The following is a 20895-nucleotide window of genomic DNA, read 5'->3' as shown; positions in this document are numbered from 1 at the left end:
TTTCTAAGTTAAATTTGTAACGCAATTTGTTTATTTATAATTTTGAAGAATATGTAATTAAATGTTCATTCAAAAGTCTATACAAAGAAATAATTGCTATTTTATTATAAAACGTCACTTAGTAAGAATTCTGACTAAGGAGCAGCTGGTTGATTGTGTTCGATGATGCTTGCAGCTTTCGTCTGCCGTTAGCTAATAGCCTTTTGCACCGTATGACTGGCTGAATATGTGCTCGCGAAATCTCTTGGAAACACGGCCATTCTGGCAGAACACGTTTTTCGTTATTGTGTTGGCTATTTATACACTGTGGTCTGTGGTGTGGGGCCGTGCTCTTTTGGTTTGAATGGATTATTACTGTATCTTTTTTGCCATTTTTTCCCAATATTATGTGAATTAGCATTCTCAGATTGAATCAATGATTGATTGGCAAGTAGTTGGTTGGAATTAGCCTCATCATTTAGGCATTGAACGGGCCGGATAGAAATGATAGGGACGTTGACAGGGCTGCGGAGTTGGAGTCGATGGATTTTAGGGTGACTCCGACTCCGACTCCGACTCCGGCTTCAAAAGTCGACTCCGACTCCAACTCCGACTCCGGACGGTTCTATTAAAATCCATATAAGGATATGGATTATTTGCTGAAAGCGTTCGTCCAAAACAGCAGCATGGCCTTTTTTCCACAAAATCTCATTTCGAGCGCAGTATTGTCCATCAGACAGGTGCAGTGCATGACGTTAATACATGCAGCGTTAACTCCGACTCCGAGTCGGAGTCGTTAAAAGTTTGGCGACTCCGACTCCGACTCCGAGCAGAGCTGTCGACTCAGACCGACTCAGACTCAGACTCCGCAGCCCTGGACGTTGTGACATATTTTTAATTTTAGAAACTCCAATTACTCCAATTCCAAAAACTCCAATTTGAATTGCAGAAATTATCTGCAATTCAAACTAAGGACAATGACAAACCCCAAGTCAAAGTGATTCAGTGATGCTGGATAGGGGGTAGTAGTAGTAAAGTGGGCGTCACACTTTTTTGCAACCATGACCAAGGAGAGGTGCTGAAGGTCAGGGTTTAAAAAAAATATTTTTGGTGCCCAGCCTGGGTTTTTGTCGTTAGTAGCACGCATTCATGCTGGGTTAGTACACTATATACACTAGGGTGGTCCACATTTACATGGTAAAAATAAAGTTCGTCAGATTCATCGGGCCGGGTCGGAATTCTTGTCGATACTATAGCACAAGCTTCTGTGCAAAATTTCATTAAGATCGGATGATTTTTTCCCGTCCCGCAAAGCGGTCAAAGTTTCCATTATACGTACCAGTCTTTAGTATAGGGAGAATATTCGTCTTTTAACATTGCCCAGTCGTGCCAGCGGCTATCTACCAATGAGCTTGCCTGCTCATCGCACCAGTCCTCTCTAGCCTTCTCAATGATAGATCTAGTCTTCCTATCAGCCACAGACAGGAACGATAATCCACAATTCCTGTTGCAGTTCCTGTTCTCCAGTGCCAGTACAAGCCACCATACATGCCAGGAGGTGCGATATGCATTACGCTATTTGTGGCTTTGCCTGCGTTTGGGATCGCCGCTGTAGCTGCAAGAGGCACACGCTCAATCACCGAAATGTGGCTTGTTTTGGCAGCCAGAAAAAGCAAATCCTTGCTGGATGAAACAGTCCCTTACGAAAGAGCAAGTGCAGGGCGCCTCTTTCACTTGGCACTCACTATCCGTCTTCCGGCCCCGGGCTCCCGAGATCCCGTCGTTCAAGCGGTTTGTAAAGTGCTGGCAGCTCACGGAACGAGTGTCGTTCAAACCGCTCAATTACTTAATCGATTTCGCCGACAAGATGGTTGTCACCTGATGTGCGTTGCTGATGAAGCAGCGGCCCCGGGATGACTGCCGCGATGTGGTGCAGTTCACCATCGTCGTGATGGACTGTGATTTTTGAGGCCAGCATCCGGAGCCGGGGAACCGGTTGCCTTACAACGTGGTCGTTGGATTGCAAAGGTGATGAACACACTCAAGATCATTCTCTTCTGCCAGCTCGCGCTCACCGAGCACGAGAAGAGGACGATGGTCCGGTTCACCACCTTCATCGTCACAAGGGTAGCATCGTGACTGTCTGCCCATTGATCGACCTCAGCATGGGGAACTGACATCGCCCTCCCCAAAGGCCCTCGCCGCTTACCACACGGATTTTGGAAGGTAACCGGGAAAGGTGATGGGCAAGGTCTCAAGGCCATCGGTCTCCTTCGGCGTCGGGACGGCGGTCGAGGAAAAGCAGGCGACTGCCACCTCCATGCAGCAGCGGATAAGATAGAAGAACCCTCCCGCGTCGACGTCGCCCTCGACGCAGTGGAGCAGCGCTCGCTGGCGTCCTTTGCATATGTTGGTCTCGGCACCGCCCTAGGGGCCAGTCACGATTTCCTCAAAGTGGACCCGGCCGAAGGGTCGTTCAATGACGACTTGACCACTGCTCGTCGGCGACCGACACATATACGGGTGGTAAACGACTTTGCAGGAGCCGGGTGCTGCACTGTTGCCCTCATCAGCGGCAAATTTTTAGCGCCATCGCGCACGGCAAGGAACAGTGACAGCACTTCCTTCAGGTCGAGGAGCCTAACTACACTGGGCGTTGCATCCGGGCGGGAGATTGGTTTAGGATGCACGGTGGACCTCGTCTTTTAATCAGTACCGATATGCTACTTTCACTAATGCCTATTCCACTCTGATGTGTTTCTCTCCTTTGCTGTTCTTATTTAGTGACTGCCAGTGCGTATTGAGCAAAAAATGTGAACTGAGTGGGAGAATCCGTGTTATCGCCCATCGCCTTATAGTTAACATAGGGAAAACTTTGGCCGCTTTGCGGGACGGGATAAATTTATCCGATCAGAATGAAATTTTGCACACAACATTGTGTCATGGTATCGACAAGAATTCCGACCCGGCCCGACGAATCCTAGAAACTTTTTCAAAATGGACCACCCTAATATACACGGCAGTGATATGAATCGTTTTCGGCAGCCGCTATGCGGGACAGCTTTGACCGCACGCTTCCTGTCACGCACCCCAGGTGGCACCGCACTGGTGCGCACGCTGGGGCTATCCCGATTTCTCGGGCCCGGCAGGTCAGAGGGCTGCTCCGGGACATGAGGCGAGGCCGTGCCCTCGGGACATGTCACCGGACCGAAGGATCTGTTAAAAGGCGGATCAGGCCCGTGTACCTGCGGCCGGGGGCGCTGGCTGGCACAGCGGTAATCCCCACGACCGAGCGAACACTCCCCAGTTACTGCCATCTCCTGGGTAGGAGCCGGCTGATATAGGTCAGGGTTAGGTTGTAGGTTTTTGGTGGTGGGTTTTAGGTAGTAGGTTGTAGGTGAGGTTAAGTCAGGTTTGGTGAGGTTAGGTTTGGTTTGATTAGAAAGTATCTCTGAGTCAAGTCCTTCTCCTTTGTTGCAAAAAAAGCAAGTGTGATGCCTGCTTTATGGCTACCTGATAGCCAAGGCGTGTGCTGCAAGCACCACCCCTACTCCCTAGACCTAGTTGCATGCCTGCCCACTCTGGCTGCTAAGTGACATTGGAGTTGACAAGCAACACCAGCAGAGCTAGGTTGTTGACTCTACACAAGCCTCCCTCCACTATACAAGACCTATTACTTTTACCATTAAGTACCTATAAATAGTTGTGCTTTTTATATCAAAAATGTTATTTAAGGTAAATCCCCTATTCCGTGGCATGGCCACTATTGTGCCTTCTGTAAATCATTTTCTTGAATGATGGGCTAAAACAGCAGTACACCATGGTACCGTGGTCAGTGCTGGAAATGAGGCCGCTTTCTGGTCCCGGCGTTTTATTCTCCGGGTGGGTTACCCCCATCTAGCGCTCAGCCTTTCGGGACCCACTCAGGGTCGCGGTTGTTTTCGCCGCTCGCCCCAGTCGAGATGCAAAGTTAATTGTCAAACGAAGCTTATTTAGGGCCAGCCAAACCAGCCTAGTCTGGAATTACTGTTAAATATATGCATATTGATGAAAGAAAAAGGTTTTGTAGAATCGATTAATTTCGGAGTCGTATATTCAGATGCCCCAAATAAACTTCGTGGGACTATCAACTTTGCATCTCGAATGGGCCGAGCGGTGAAAAACAGCCGCGACCCTGAAAGGCTAAGCGCTAGATGGGGGTAACCCACTCGGAGAATAAAACGCCGGGACCAGAAAGCAGCCTCATTTCCAGTGCACTGACCGTGGTGGGGTCCTGGCTCCACAGTCCACACACCCTCCATGCAAACTCCATCACCTTACCACATTTTTGTATAGTTGTACCTTGCACCAGCCAAGTGGCTCGACGCTGACAGCTTTTCCTTTCCTTTCCTTTAAAGTGTTCAGGTGTAAGAAGACCAATTGACCTGGGGATGTTGCTCTTATCAAACTCATTGGGATGTATATGCTGAACTTTCAAGAGAAGGGGATATTTTGACTGCTTAGTATGGCAATACCAATTTTTTAAAGGCCATGGTAAAGCATGTCATTGTTTTTTTTTTGCCATCATTGCCTGTTGCCTGGCACTACTGAATTTAGCGGGAGGGATGCATTCACAGATGTGTCATGATTCAGGAATGGGAGCCTCACACAGTTCAGGTATAGATATCAGGAGACCAGGTGGTGAGCATCCAGACAGACACTCCTCATGCACATTGCACATGCACAAACTGTTTTCCAGCTTGAATCAAGGCCATCTATGCTTGAATGATTATAGTCCAAAGCGAGCGGTAACGTGATGATGAGTTGAGCGCAAAATGACCTCGCAGTCGGCGCGCCCCTAACCCCCAACAAACAAACAAACGTGATGATGAGTAACAATGAAAATCGAGATTGTCTTTTGGGTTGTGAGTTGCGACATAACCCGCGCCCCGCTGGGGGGGGGCAAAATCTGCCCCCCCCCCCTCCCGTTTTTCGCCAATAACTTCTAAACGCGTTACGCCAGCGGCGTCAAACTTTCAGTACCTCATCATACATCAATTTGACACGTTCCCTGAAAATTTGAGCGAAATCCGTCGGAAAATTTTTGAGAAATTGACGTTTTAGTGACGTCATGTTCGCCATTTTCGCCTCAAAAACGGCAAAATTTCAAACGCCGCTAACATCTTCATTTTTAAAGGAATCAAGACGTAACAAAAAAGGTTATACGTGATTCTACTTTGTCTATCAAATGGCTATCTCGGTTTTTTGAAAATTTTGGATTTTGGCCAAAATTTTTCCAAAAAACTGACTTTTTTGGGAAAATATTTATAAAATCCAAAATTTTGAGTTTATCGAAAAAGCCGGAATATATGTCAAAGAAGTGGTCTATGTGCACCTACATACCAATTTTTAGAAGAATCGGTTCAAAAATGTGGGAGTTATTCAAAATGGTATGACGTCACGACACACAAATTTTTTGAAAAATGATTTTTTTGGAAGTTCTAGACCTCGTACGGAAACAAAAATAGCACCATTCGATTCGCCGTGAAAAACTGCATCGGATAGACACCTTTTTAGGCCTTAACAACCAACTTCAAAATTTGACCTCACTTGACCTGACCTTGACCTGACCTCGACCTGAAACTCATCCAGAGGTGGTCCATATCACTTATTGAGTGTGCCTATTGAATTCCATGAGTAAAATGACCCATAAAACATGTGTCGCACATGCCCTTTTCTATATTTTGTTTTTGGTGACCTGACCTGACCTGACCTGACCTTGACCTTGACCTTTGAATGACATTGTGTGCAACGAATATTGTCTTGGTAGTCTAAGAACACGTTTTGGGCAATCAGTCTCAGTCCATTCTTCGGCAACTACGGTGCAAGGCCGATACTGTAGAAACTTGCATTTTGTACCCTTGACCTGACCTTGACCTGACCTCTGACCTACTTAAGCAAAAAAATTGGGCTCTTAAGATCCGCCTTGTTGAGAGCTTTCGATTGCCGTTTTCCCCGTCTTTCTACGACCATCGGTTCGGAAGTTAGACAGGGGGGGGGGCAGAATCTGCCCCCCCCCCCCCCCCAGCAGGGCGCGTATGGCTGAATAGCCCAGCGGGGCGCGGGATAACCGATGCTGAAGCGAGCGTCCATCGGTACACAAACTCCCAATCCCTGTGTGACACTGTGACAGTATTGTGGAGGTCAGTCTGCTTTTGACTGCTTTGCATAACCTCCCAATGACCGAACTGGTCGTACATACCTTGCGGTGATGCTCGGTACAATTGTTGGCCATTGTAACCAGTTTTCTTTTTCCGGCAGCAGGAGCGATTTTATGTAAAGTCACATGTCTTTCATCGATACTATTTGAACATCGAGGAAATAAAGTGAAACAATGGACACTGTTGATCTTCAGGCCAAGTACCAAACTTTGGCTGCTGAATATTCCAAGGTGAGATTGATGAATTGCATGTGACACACCTATGAATCTCATTGACGTGACAATCGTAGTCTTTTTTTCAGTACATAAAATCGTTTGAAAAATAATGGGGTGACCTGCAGCTATCACGTAGCGCTATTATTGCGGTTTAGTGTTTACCTTAGTTTGTGTGTAAGCAATCTATTAATTCATGGCATTTTCTTACAGGTCACAGCCAAATGCACCGTTTTGAAGAAGGCTGTTTTGGACGAACAGGCGAAAAGTTCTCAGCTCAAGGTATTGACTTTTTGTCACAAATGATATCAGTGTGTAGATGACAAATGAAGGTACTTTCGAGACTTTCATTGTTAAGTTTGATGCCTAGGTATATTTGTCGATGAGTGCGGTCACCATAAGGATGCGTAGCGTACGACTACGGACTAAGTCTTATAGCAATATTTGGCCCGAGAAGGTCATTAAAACCAATTCAAGCTATCGGCGCGGTTGGTCTCGGCAGGAGATGAAGCGCGTCCCAACTGACAAACGGTTCATTTCCGGTCATGCACCACCCTAAATGTAATGATGTAGATCAGCTAACCGGGAGGGAGCCATGCTGACGGTTTGCGTTCGTGGACACGATAAGCAACCGTGATCAGGTCGGCGGACCACATCTGACCGTTGGCCGTGACCGTGACAGGATGCCTGGCCACTGTGAGATCGCTGAACCACCGCTGACTCCTGACTCTCCGCGGACAGGAGGAGCTCACAGAGACGGACCGGCTGCTCCGCCAGCAGCAGCAGGAGGTGGACAGTCTGACGTTCCGTAACTCACAGCTGACACGCCGCGTGGCCGTGCTGCAGGAGGAGCTGGAACCCTCGCCGCAGGTAACTGGGTAGGACAGAACGATATCACCCGGCTCAGAGGGCGAACCGATAGGATTAGGCTGCTGTGCTGGTTATGGCAGAAACTACGCTATTACGACGCTGAAATTTGATTACCCTTACTGCTTAAATTTTTGTTTAATTGAATACATTTCTTTAAGAGATCGTTAAAGGGACTGTCCCACCTTAACATTAGAATTGAGTTGAGATAGCCATCTTGATGGGCGTTCTTTGAAAATCAGAGTCGTGAAAACCGTTTCTCCAGCAATTACTTCATCGCAAATAAATTCGTGTTTGATTTTGACATCTGTGCAAATAAGTGCCACAATGTATTGGTATTGGCACTTAAAACCTGTGACGTTTCCGCCTTTTCCGAAGTTTCTGTATCTGTCGACTTGTTTTTTATTGAAACCTTGAAAAATAACAACGCCTCATGGAACAGCGCCCGGCGCCACGAGGTGGAGAATTAAATTGATATGCCAAACTAATTCTAATAGTCTTCTAATTCTAGCAGTATTTTTATTTTTGTATTTAAATATTTAAGAGGCCGTCCTACATGTGACTGAAGAATGCAAGAGCCATGAACTTATCAATGGCAGGTGTCAAGTTCAAGTGTGCAACTCACTGAAATTAATCATAGTATCAAAATCATAAATGATTTGCTCACTGCTGTTTCAACTCCATAATCAAGACATGCTCTGAGGAGTCCACAATCTATTGATGGTGACAAATAAGGAAGAGACAATGAATGTTCACCTTTTTATTTCTGAACATCCAAGACGACTAACCTTGAGCCGTTAAACATTGATAATACCCTGTTTGCTGAAGTGTGGGTGGCCTGAGGTCGATCATGTCTAGTAAAGAACTGTTGTTTGTGTAAACACCATGCAGAGGTATTTTGAAATAAATTTTAGTGATGTAATGCATCATTCTTTGAACTGAGTTGCTGATGGCGGATGAAAGCGGAAGTGCTGCACGTTGAATCAGAAATGCTCTGTTGCGCTTTTAAGCGTATGTTAGATTTTATAGATGGCTTAGTTTTCCTGCAGATTTCATCTTAAAGCTGTCAATAGTGTTTTACCTTTGTTTCCTGGGAGCAGATCCAGCTACTAACATGAGCATGGGACCAGGACTGGGCCTTTGTACCACAGTCGCTGCGCTGCTTGTCAAAACCTAGGTAATGTGCTTTGTTAGGCCATGCTGTGCATTTTTTAAACCTTTATAGTACTTTGTGATCATTGACACACATATTGAACCTGACAAACAGCAGCAAAATCACACCCCATCCTTACCTCTGTGCAGTGTCACCCAACAGACAACAGGGCTTCAAAACAGGCAGGTTCCGCATTCAAGTCGCTTCTTGCAACTATGTGACTAATGTTAGGACAATAGACGTGCTGCACAGGGAAAGTGTGTTCTTTGTAGCTCTTGAAAAATGAAGTCATGCCTAAAATTCAGTTTAGAATATTACAATTACAAATAACTTGGATAAAAGTTGCAAAACATGAACTCTGACTGGTCAGTTGAAATATCTTGAGTCAGTGAACCACGCCTGGGCTGGAGGTGGTCAGTTCCCTGACTTGCGCAACCTCGGGCACCTCGGGCAGGAGCTGTGGGACTTGTACATGGACAAATTGAATAGACGCTAGCCTAGATTATGTCGTGGCTGCAGTCCAAGACGTGTTCACCAGTTGCCGTTGCTGCCGCTGCCTGCTGCTGCCCTGCATGCCGGCTGGCAGCTCACTGCTGGACTGTTTGCGCGCCAGGCATCCATCCTACTGGACGAGTGGGGTAGGTCGCAGATCTTTGAGAGTGAAATGTTTGGTCTAAATATAGCTTGAAACTCTTACAAATAATTTGATTAAAAGGCAAAATTTCAGAGGACTCCATTGGTGTCTCAGTGGTGACAATCAGAACTTGATCAGAACTGTTATCATGCTGAATGCTGAAACTGAGGATAGGGCTGAGCTGGTAGGCTAGAATTTAATATGCAGGCTTACAAGGTCCCCAGTTAATCCACAAATTTGTCAGACTTGCCTGTAGATAAATTCATGCAGATGAAATGTTTCTGGCAGATAGCCCTGAGGCAAAATGCCATTCAAGCTTGTTCCGCAGCTCGTTGCGTTCCACATGAGCCACTACATCAGAGTCACACAACTCTGCCAAATGTGCTGAAAGGCCACGATTTTTCCAATAAGTAGGTATATTTATTATTTTTCACAGACACAACAAAAATACGAATGCAGGTCACTACAATTCATTCTGCTTCAATTACAATTGCTGGAATGTGTTTTGCAGACTTATTATATTGAATCTTGAACAGACTATATTATATTACTTTGCTCATGGGCCCACGCCAGTACTGCAGAGTACCTATGGCTCGCAGGTCACCAAGGAGCACTGGCCTAAGTTCAAAATTTACACAAACCCTGCAAACTGAGCCAGAAAATTCACACCAAAGGGGGCTGAGAGAACACTTCGCACCCCGCTACACTAAATCTGCACCACACCAAACCAAATCCACACCGCACCACACTTAGATCCGCACCAGACGAAGGAGTCTGCACCGACATCTGGACAAAATTGCCATACTTTGCAGTCTGGCTCATGGCTATATCCATTGTGATTCTTAGGTCTGATTATTGAAGTTGAGCTCACTTCCAGCATCCATGTGCCCAAGACATTGTGGGCAGCATCAATAATCAAACATCAATATCTTACATCAATATCTTGCTTTTGCTTATTAGGGAGCATTCTATAATCTTTTAAAAATGATAAATAAGGCCTTGTTGATATTCTTTGCAGTTTGCGACCTTCTTCTTGACAAAGTTCAAGCTTCAATTTTCTAATTTTCATTTCAATCCTTTCCATGAACATTGAACATGTTTGTGTTACTTTGCATCTTGCTAAAATACCAATTTCCTGAGTTTTGATTTCATGCGCAATGTTTGTACTATTCGCGGCAGAAGCGTAACAAATCTTTGTGCCACCGATTTGGCAGCTAGGAAAAAAACTTTGCCCGATAAAAAAACAATCATATGACGTAATCGATCCAAAAGCTTTAAATTGGAATTTTTAAACAATTAGCCAACTATGGGCCGAATGTTTGCCAATTTCGTGTACAGGGGCCCCTAATCTATGTCTTGCAACACAAGAACAGTATATCAAAGCAATTTTTTGAAGGTGGGACAGTCCCTTTAACTGTGGCATTTTCTGCAGGAGAAAAGTAATACACAGTTTTCACTCATTTTCAGCACAAACAATCAAAGAAGAAGGTGACGAAAGGCTCCACTGGCGACGTACCTCCGCCAAGTAACCTCAACGTTTTGGAAGAGGAGCTCATGTCCAAAATAAATGCAAACGAGAAATTGAACGAAATGGTGAGTTGACGTAGAATGTAACGTACGAATTACCGTTCTTTGATCACGATACGCTCGGGCTCGATCCAACTCTTTGTCGGGGGTGTCTTGGCGTAGATTGTTTTTTTTTTTGTTGCAACTTGTAATAAATAACATCGCTGCTGATCGAAGGTCGAGCATATACGTCACGATCACCTTAGCAAAGCAGATCGGAGAGGCTATGACCGGACCGGCAGATAGCGATGCTGCACGCTTCCCTGTCACGTCGCCCATCCCCACCTATCCCACTCCACTCTATACGACTGATCCCTGGCCCCAGTCGCCCCTCCTAACCCTAGAATATGCCCCAGTCCGCTCTTTAACCGGTCGCTATTACCCCGTCCATCCCCAGCTCTCCCAGTCCGCTCTATAACCTATCGCGGTCTTCCTCCCTCCCCAGCTGTCCGAGTCTGAGCAGCGCCACCGGGAGGAGGTGGGATCGCTCACGTCCCGACTCCGGCAACTGGAGGCGCACCTGCAGGCCAGCCGCACCTCGTCGCCCTCGACACCGCCACGCACGCCGCCCCAGGCGCCAGAGGTGGGTCCGTCGGCGCCAGACGGCGGTGATCTGGTGTGGTCTGGTCCGGATTGGTCGGATCTAGACTACTGGCTGGCTTGGTTGAGAGATCCGGATCGTGGGTTACAGCGCAGTCTGAATATGTTTTAGATGTTTGTATGACTCGCACATTCGGAAAGTTCACACATTGCAGCTAGTAGATAACTGACTTCTGGACATGTTTCTACTGTTGGGTAACTCAGGCAACGTTTGGTCGCCATCAGATGCCCGGCTAGTGTTCCTTCATAGAGCCATTCGTCCGTAGTTTGAACCTAAGGTGTGGGTGCTAGGTCCGTCATAATTCATCCCGTCGTGTACATACGAGCTCGTATGCTCGTATGTCTCCGGTAAGACTTAAGAGTGCTGCTTGTTCTCACTTCCCAGTGCCCTTGCTTGGGTCTTTTCGTCACTCTGCTGTACGTCCACTCATCCTCATCGCGGGCTGGGAAAAGCTCATCCTCACTCTTCAGTGTCTCTCTCCCACCGTCCGACCGCTGTGTGTGTGTGTCCCACCGCCATTCTTGTTGTTGTGTCCAAATAACGCTCACCGTATTTCTGTTCCACCGTCACCCCTGTATACCTCTCACCCCGTCGTGTGTCCCAGACTGTGAGCGGCGCCGGACCCAGCATCTGCGAACCGTCTCCCCTGTGTACCTGTCACCCCGTGTCCCGCTGTCAGACTCGCCCGGTTGCCCGGTTGCGTTGCGAGCGGCATCGGGCCCAACTGCAGACCGCTTCCCCTGTGTATCTATCACCTCGCCGTTTGTCGCTCCCAGCTCCCTGTGTCTGTGTGCTCTACCGTCTCCCCTGTGTACCGCTCACCCCATGGCCCGCTGTCAGATCCGCCCCGCCGTTTGCACCGACTGCGAGCGGCGCCGGGCCCAGCTGCGGACTGTCTCCGGACAGCTGCAGCTGGCGGACGAGGAGCGCCGACGGCTGGCCGAGCAGCTGGCAGCTGCCCAGACGGAGCTGGACACTCTGAGACGAACGGTGGCGCAGTACACGCCGCTGGTGGACACAGGTGGGTGCTGAGGAGAGGGAGCGGGGTCGGGGAGGGGTGGGTATAAGATAACTTCACCGGGGGTGTGGAAAGGTTCGGAGGGGGAGAGGAGGCTCAGCTACGAAGCACTGACAACGACGAACGTCATAGGCCCTTAGCCGATTAAATGATACAGACTCAGGAACTGCATACAGTCCATCTGGTTTCAAGAGGATGAGTAAGAAGTTATTCAGGATATTGGCACCGCACGGTGCCTTGGCTTCCGGGAAAATATGTTGGATTCGTCATTATCGGATAACAAATATTTATTTGATAGCCACGTGACTCATTATCGACAAATCGGTGGGGGTCTCCCTATATTCTCGTGTGCGTGCTTAGGTGCTGAGTACTGAGTAGTGTCTATAACGTGTATGTCGCTGCCAAATCAGCGCGGTGGTAGGAAGTCAAAGCAATGTAATACTCAGGAATTCGGACACCGGAAATATGATCCTTGCATTTGCGATGCGGCCTGTTATTCTGCACCCTGGGATGGACCAGCGCTCAAGCTGTGTCGTGAGTCCGTGGCCTAACCCTCGAGTTTAACTCACACCCATCGTTTTGCAATCTGATTTAAAGCCCACCGCTCACACTGTGGCTACTCCTCCAACACGCTAACCCCCCCCCCCCTCCCCGGCAGGCTCGCCATCCCTGGACCGCCTGAACGTGCCCACGTGTGACCGTCGCGAGCAGCGGCGTGCCGCGCAGCTCTCTGCAGAGGTGTGCGGTCACCTGTCGGAGCTGGCCTCGGCGCTGGCCAACTACCACAGCTACTGCGAGCAGCGACTGCAGGCGCTCAGCAGCCACGGATTGAGCGCCGTCGGAGCAAAGGTGGGAGAGGTGGTACGGAGGGATGGGATGTCTTGCTACCTGAGGGTGAGAGAGCTGGGAATGGGAAGGAAGGAATTATGGGAGCATGTTAATATGAAGCTTTAGTTATAAATGCCAGTGCAGTGATGAATTCAATTTTCAGTTCACAATTTTGATTCTACTGGACACGAATCCTATTCTTACGAAAGGCTTCGGTACTCATCGATATAGCCCAATTTCCGTTGCTTTCCCACTTCTCAAACTCACGTTCGTGCCTCGCCGGTCGATTATTCGGCAGTTGTCGGCGCTGCTGCTGGCGCACCGTTTCTCTCTGTCTCCGGTACCGGCGGCCCTGCAGCGACTCACCGAGACGCTCTCCGGCCGGCGGCTGGTGTCCCCTCACACCCTCTCCGAGCTGGCGCCGCTGGCAGAGGCCGTCAGGGGCTACCACGTGTTTCTCACCAAGGTGGTCTCCTACCAGCAGCTCAGGTGGGCCGACTGCAGATGGAAGGGTCATGTGTGGTCGTAGTAAATTGCTCAACTGACTTTGCTGACCAAGCTCTTGCCAACTCACTTTTTGTGTTACTCTGTTTGGGCGTCGTGAAATTGTATTTGACCTGGACAATGATCGATATTTGGTAAGTTGTCTGACATTCAGGTAAATGTTTTGCTGCGTCAGATATATTTTTCCTATAATAATGTCTTCAAATCTTTGAGAATAAGTGGGCGTGTAGACTCCGACTCTGCCTGTTGTTGCGGCAAACGACGATCGCCTTGCTCGTGTTTGATCTATGTGCGGTCTCCCCGTCGCATATGGTGTATGCACGGTTTTCCTGACACACGATTTCTCCCTGTCTGTGTCGGAGCAGTCTGCAGGAGGAGACAACGCTGGAGGCCAGCGGTCAGCAGTACCTCTCCTGTATGTCACGCGTGGCGGCCGTCTTTGGACGCCTTCAGTCGGCCCTCACACTGCTGGCCAAACAAGGTAACGGCGAAATGCACCGGCTTCCGGCACTATGAGAGATTAATTAGCTTACCATCATGCATGTCATAATACAGGGATCAAATCCACTTCCTTGTGAAACAAGAAACCTACGCTAAACACCGGTAGTCCAGAATTGGAGGATCAAAAGCATGCGATAGCATGCTTTTGCATCCGGAAATTCCCCTTTTGCATCCGGAAATTCCCATTGGTGGGTCGCTGAAGAAAAGTTCGGCCAAGCCTGTTTGTCAGTATGTGAGTGAGTATGTGAGTGAGTATGTGAGTTTGTCCAAGCCTTTTTGGACCTGGAGTCAAAATGGGGGGACCGATCGGGACGCAAGTGGGACCGTTCGACTCGTCTCCGGCGAGGTAAACTTTTGGTACTGGCCTCGGTTCGCTCAGTGCTTCGTGGCACATGCTATTCCGCTTCAAAGTTTCGGTGACACGAATTTTTTTGTCAAGGCTACAGGTCAACCCGAGGTCACGGACAAAGCCACACTGGCGGGACACATCGGTAACACCTTGAACCAGTTTCCAGGGGGGTCACCGTCTGCGAGGGGTGCAGGCTGCACGTGCTGGGGGCGGAAAACCGTTTTGACGTGAGGTCCTCTGGCTCAAAGAAATTTTGAGCTATCAACCTCAAAATCGGTTCAATGGTAGTCTCAGGCAAGGCCTCCAAAATAGTGCACATTTGGTTGAGCTAAACTCTGTGGTGCATGAGCTAGGTACGTGCAAGCCGATTGCACCCCTTCGTGCGTTGCCACGCCTGCAGGGTAAACGGCCGCTCTAACTGGCTCAAAACTTGCAGGTCATAAGAAGAACACATTTAGTCGTAACATTCCGGCGAGATAATATCCCAGGGGTGCAAGCTGCGCGTGCGGGGGGCGGATAACGGTTTTGACTAGGGATCCTCTGATCCCGGGAAACGTCGATCTAGCGACACAAAAGTCGGTACACTGATAGAACTAGACACACGCTACATGATGTTATGAAAATGACTGCACTGGGGTGCCTGGGACATGAACTATGCACGTGCAGTTAATTCATACCATACTGTAGGAAGATATCCGCACCAATCTCACGTGCTTCGAAGCATTTTTGGGATGTTTCGTTTGGTTTCAGGTTCAGTCCAAGCTCAGTCTGGGTTTCGGTGGTTTGGCCCGGTGTGTGCCCTCAGTACCGTTCCTCCAATTCTGGCCCAAGGCAACGCAAGAGCGCTGCCGGCATCTAGTATAGGATATTCACCGATGTACCATTGTTCATTTAGTCTACTTAGGGCTCGCATCAGATGTGCATCTCACGGCATTTTCATGTATCCGATGGTAAATTGGTAACTGAGAAAGGGAACGTTTATTTTTGCTCGTTTTTATCGCAGTACCTTATCGATAAACAAGTATTGATACAGCGATAACATCTACCATCTGTTCGGCTGAGATTCTGCAGCCGACTGTAACAAGCGTACCTCGTCCGCTGGCAGTGAGCGCCGACGACCAGCCGCGACTGCCTGTCAGTGTGCGGGTGATCGGCCTGCTCGGTACCATCCTGGACGCCCTGCACACCGCTCTCAGAGGTAGGCGCGGCGCCGAACACCGTACAGACTGAGTCCTGATTCGTGATAAAAGATGTTACTTTACTTGCATGGACATCAGCAAAAAAATACAATATTGATTTATCGTTTTGCCCTTACACCGTCACTCAGGATGCTTTTTTTAACTGATGCTTTTATGCTGTTGTCCTCACTAACATTCCCCGTTTCTGGTATTTGGAGGCATTGAGATCGTTACATACAGCTCGTCCAGCTCCTAAACTGATCTGTAATTCGTCCCCTGTGCTCGGACAGACCTCTCCAAGAGCTACACGATCAGGATGTCTGAGGAGCGCGACCTCCCGACCAGCACGGCGGCGCTCAACACCACCAACGAGTGTATCCTGACATCGCTGGTGGCCGCCACCACGGCCGCCGACAAGGTAAGGGTATGATTACAGAGTGATTGCAGTCATTATACTCTACGGCATACAGCTGAGGTCTATGATAGCCAATTTTTTCACGTGCGGTGACTGCGGATCGTATGATTTTATCTTGCCTGAACTGTAGAAGTGGCTGTTGCGTCATTGTCATGCTCTGCTTACCATTTCTGCGTGAGATATCAGCCCCAGATGGTTACTCTCCCTCGACCTGCCTCCAACCGATCTGACCTGGTGTGTCGTGAATCGACGTGACCTGACCTGCCCTGACCTTTCTTCTCCAGCTGCGCTCTGTGTGGTCGTCCAACCAGCCGTGGATGAGCCGCCTCTCGGTGGCGACTTTCCGCTCTCTATCGCCGGAGACGGGTGCCTCGGTGGCCGTAAACCGACGGGCCGGCCGCGCCGCCGCCTATCTCAGCGCCGTGGATGCTGTAAGTGGGCTAGAGATGGTTTAGCGGGGGATGGAGAGTGGAGGGATCATGGTTATTGCGTTTAGAGTAGTTGGGGATCACCGGTCTGGATAAAGAAGCTTCACTTTCTCGTCAAAACCGTCGAATTATCCATTATATGTAGTGTATCTGTTACAGTCCAATTGGAGCAGTAAATTTAAGTGCATCCCATGAATTTCTCTTCTGAATCACTGCACTTTTTAAATCCGTCCCATTTTTAGTATTCACTTTCCAGATCCCTCACGCCGGTCTTTGACGAAAAGGATTTTGATGCGTATGCGAGGTTCTATTCGTTTCGATATTAAGCACTACAGCTTTTTCTATTGACTGTGTTTCTCCCCCCCCCCCCCTGACCACCACCGTCTGCCCTCCAGCCCTCCGGTGGTCGCGGCTCGTACGACCACTCTCTGGCCGGCTCCCTGTACGAGGCCGACGAGGCGGAGACCGCCGCGCGACTCGACCAGTGTCAGAAGACCATCATTGAGCTGGAGCAGAGCAAGGAGCACTGGCGACTCGAATTCCAGCTCATGAAGGCTAAATATCAGGTGAGTCCTAATAGCTACCGATGCTTGATCGCCATGATTTTTATGTGTTTTGCTAGAGATACGCTCCAATAGATATAATCCTCGAAGTTCGTTATAGGAAAAATGACACACGACGCTCTAGCAGCATAAAACGCCTGATATCTGCACTTTGTCATTCGTGAAGGCCAATATTGCAATGACAAGCATACCACATGTGCTGCCACCGGTGACCTAACGGCACGGGCCCACACACCGGCCACCTCCACTACCTACCCATAACCCACACCTGACCACCGTCTTCTTGTGTTCTCTTACAGCGTCTCCAGGATGAGCGTTCCGCACCACCCGAACCCTCACCGTCACCGGACCCTGCCGAGGGCGGCGGTATAACCCATACCACCCCGGCCGGTGAGGTGCGGACCTCAACCAACCCGTGGGTGGACCTGGAGGCGCGCGAGGCGCGACTGAAAGCCGACCTGGCGCACCAGCTGGACGAGATGGTGGAGAGACAGCAGACGGCCGAGGGACGCTGTCGGCACTACCAGATCGAGGTGGGTGGTAGGAGAGCGAGAGGGAAGGGAAGGGAAGGGAAGGGAAGGGAAGGGAAGGGAAGGGAGGGGAAGGGAAGGGAAGGGAAGGGAAGGGAAGGGAGGGAGGGAGGGAGGGAGGGAGGGAGGGAGGGAGGGAGGGAGGGTAAAGGGAGGGAGGGGAGAGACAGCAGACGGCCGAGGGATACGGCTGTCGACACTACCAGATCGAGGTGGGTGGGGTGGTGGCAAGTGCAAGTGGCAACTGACAGGGAAGAGGAGGCGCTAGTTTGAATCTCAGGTCGTATGTGGTCATTAGGGTAGGTTATTATGATGGATTCCAGAAAATTATTGACTGAAGATCATCAAGTCCCGAATTCGTTTTTCTGTCGTGCTAGGACCCTGCCTAATGCTGCGAGACTGCCGCCGCCCTAGTCTAACCTCCCGACCCCGTCCCTCCCCCGCCCTCAGTGCCGCCACCTAGTACGTACGCTGACCGCCCTGGAGCTTATCTGTACCAATATACCCTGATCTGTACCGCCCTCTGACCTCTCCCTCCCTCTTCCAGTGTCGCCACCTGGTGCGCACGCTCACCGCCCTGGAGCGGAGCACTGAGCAGCGGGAGCGGCAACTGGCAGAGGTGGAGGCCGCACGGCAGACAGTTCAACAGGAGCTGGTCACCACCGCTGCCAGCTACGAGACGCAGGTGGCGGCCATGTCTGACCACCTAGCGGGCCTTAACGAGACGCTGACGGCTCAGCGCGACCAGATTGACCAGCTGAGGTACCAGCTCGGACTGAAGAAACGCGGCGTCCGGTAGCCGCGGGAGGAGAGCGGTGGAGACGTGGGACAAGCTGTGACGGTTGAAAGATGAAAGAAGGACTGAGGGATTGTTAGGATGGCAAGCACAACGGCCTCGAGGCTGTACACACATTCTCCGGGAGAAGGTAACGAAATGGCGCTAGTCTAAGCCACATTCCAAAGCAAGGTAAAATGGTGGAGGTGGCACATTATTGGGTGAGGTAGGACAGTGATTTATCGCCAGGAAAATCCTCCTTGCCTACATGACTGAGTCATGGTGATGTCACAACTGACGGGCTCGTGTACTGTCACGTATGAACTGAGATGAGGGCTCTGATGTGGCACCGGACGGTGGTCACGTGATATGAGCTGGGCTGTAGCGCCGGTAATCAGAGCCCTGACCTCACATGACCATAGCCCAAAGTCACGTGACAACGACTGGAGCGAGGTAACGAAGTCTGATGGCTTTCTGAAGGGGGAGGGGGGACTGAACTAATGCTGGTTGCACCTCACAGCGATCTAGGAGGCGACTCTACGTGATGCGTCTACTTCGAGAGAACATGACAAGCGCTGACACGCAGGGCTTTGGCTGGTGACGTGAAATTCGCTTGTGATGTGGCGTCAGCCAAGGCCCTATATATCGCGTTAGCTTCCGTGGTTTTAGGCTGCCTGGGTTTGGGTGAGTTGCTGGTGCATTGTGCCGCTGGATGAGGTTTTTTCTGTACTGAATATTGCTATCACTGTGGAGGGATCGACATGCTATGATTGCACTCTGATTATTCCACGCCATGCTTGCTATAAATGTAGTTATTTTCTTGTACGGTGATATCGTGATGAGTTATGCGAGACTATGAACGTTGAGCTTTGTTTTACTTCGATTTCGTACTGCATGCAGGAATCTCATTTATCGATTATGCGTAAGCTGCACCCATGGGTCGCTTGGCTTTCCAATTGATTTTCGGTTCCCTGCTATGATATGTTTATCAAGTCACTCCACCATAATAAGTGTGATATAACCTTGGCCTCAGCTGGATATTTTGCATACGATGTATTCGCCGCGTGAAAGGAGAAAGTGATACGCCGCGGGCGTTTGAACGTATCCATAACATTTTATTCCGAATTGTTATAAACAATTTTATGACCTTCCGGAAGCGTGGGAAAATATTCACTTTCGTTATTCTAAAGTTTTTTGTTTGTTTATGCCGTATTATAACTCAACAGCATGTGTACTGTCTAGTGTCTACTGCAACGCCGCTAAGTGCGACGATGTGCGAAATATACGCTGTTATAGCCATGTTGGCTGGTGTTCGGTGAACCGTGTACATGTAGTAAGCGCGTAGCTCTTAGTGTCCCAGTCCATTGAGAGGAGGGCGGACTGAGGATGTCAGTCTCCTCAGCGGCGGTCAGAGTCGTTACGTCACTTCTCCGCCGGGTGACGCTCTTGTGGCGGCGCTGTGACGAGATGATGGGAAATCCACGCTAAATCGAGAAACTCACCCCCTCACGGTAGCACCCAGAGGCTAAAAATAGCACCCGTGCGTCACTCTCGCACTGATGTGCTGTCACATAGCGCAACAGGACTTTTGATCGCGTCACATCAGCATTGCAGTCTGATTCGAGAAGTTGATGGGCCTCCCCGGCTACATTGAAACGCGTATCGTCAAATACCGGGCGTGCGCACTTTCCCGTCTGATGTCATCTTCCGAGATGTGGAGCGCAAGTCCCCGGTGTTACGTACCGTCTCTCGTCTCCGAGCTCGTTAGAAATTCTCTCAGGCAATGCGGCGGCTGTGCGTTTGGACGGATGTGTGTGGGGGCGGGGCAAGAAGGCTTGCTGATCGAAGACCCTCCGGCCTCCCGACTCAAGTCTCCCCCCCCCACCCCACCGGCTCTTTTTCCCTCCTGATTTCGTTCTGGCTCGTGAGTCACGATTTTCACTATGTTTCGATTAGATACCTAGCTCCCCCCGTCCGATTTCCGTCCCATTGTCCCCTGTGCCTCAGGCATGTTTCGATTCACCATCGCGCCTTCGCGAATTTCAATCCGATGCGTCAGACACCCTGACGCGATGTCTGGCTAATGGGCTCACGGCCCCGGTCAGCTCACGGTCAGAGGTCAGCCACGTCAACATCTATCGCTCACGGGTCACGTCTGCGCTGCATACCATATCCATCCTCTGCGCACATACCCACCCTCTGCTGCTCATGACGGCGGTGCCTCACATAGGTGAAGTCATGACACTACACCTGACTGAGGCCCGTGTTACAAACAAATACGCGTTCCCCCGCGTGGAGCGAGACGATGTTGGCTTCTCAGCGATGGCGGATATGTTACCGGCTTCCGCCAGGTGATGCCTGTGTTACACTCTCCGCCAGTCACGGGGAGCGGGGCGGGGCTGTGAAGGAGCCAGGCTGACCTTGGCCGTGGCCGAAACGGTCCAGCGCCGACCGGAAGCGGGCGCGGCCCGCTGGCGCAGACAGTGGTGTCTGCGGGTCCGGGGGCGGGGGGGGGGGGGAGGGGCGGCGGTATACAGCCGCACCGTGACGGACACCGCGCCCCTGGACGGAAGGCGACGCGGCTGACTCACTGG

At 50.0% G+C, this 20895-nt stretch overlaps 1 protein-coding gene across 5 annotated transcripts; it reads left to right on the top strand.

The window, feature by feature from the left end:
* Nucleotides 1-280: 280 nt before the first annotated feature.
* LOC122384979 (protein phosphatase 1 regulatory subunit 21-like) lies at nt 281-19602 on the top strand. 5 transcript variants are annotated; one of them, XM_043372858.1, is made up of 16 exons: nt 281-309; nt 6280-6409; nt 6605-6673; nt 7133-7261; nt 10513-10638; nt 11057-11194; nt 12053-12233; nt 12889-13079; nt 13357-13547; nt 13928-14043; nt 15518-15610; nt 15881-16008; nt 16290-16436; nt 16829-16999; nt 17296-17529; nt 18074-19602. In XM_043372858.1, exons 2-16 carry the CDS (start codon nt 6353-6355, stop codon nt 18323-18325), a joined length of 2223 nt encoding a protein of 740 aa, XP_043228793.1. In that variant the 5' UTR covers nt 281-309; nt 6280-6352; the 3' UTR covers nt 18326-19602. The 5 variants fall into 5 exon arrangements, with proteins under 5 accessions (XP_043228793.1, XP_043228789.1, XP_043228790.1 ...); XM_043372854.1 differs by having other exon boundaries at nt 300-337; XM_043372855.1 differs by having other exon boundaries at nt 303-337; nt 6283-6409.
* The last annotated feature ends 1293 nt before the right edge of the window (nt 19603-20895 follow it).

Source organism: Amphibalanus amphitrite, unplaced genomic scaffold, assembly GCF_019059575.1.
Source record: "Amphibalanus amphitrite isolate SeventyFive unplaced genomic scaffold, NRLGWU_Aamphi_draft 000205F_arrow, whole genome shotgun sequence".
Classification (NCBI taxonomy): Eukaryota; Metazoa; Arthropoda; class Thecostraca; order Balanomorpha; family Balanidae; genus Amphibalanus; species Amphibalanus amphitrite.
This window is presented reverse-complemented; position numbering and strand designations above follow the sequence as displayed.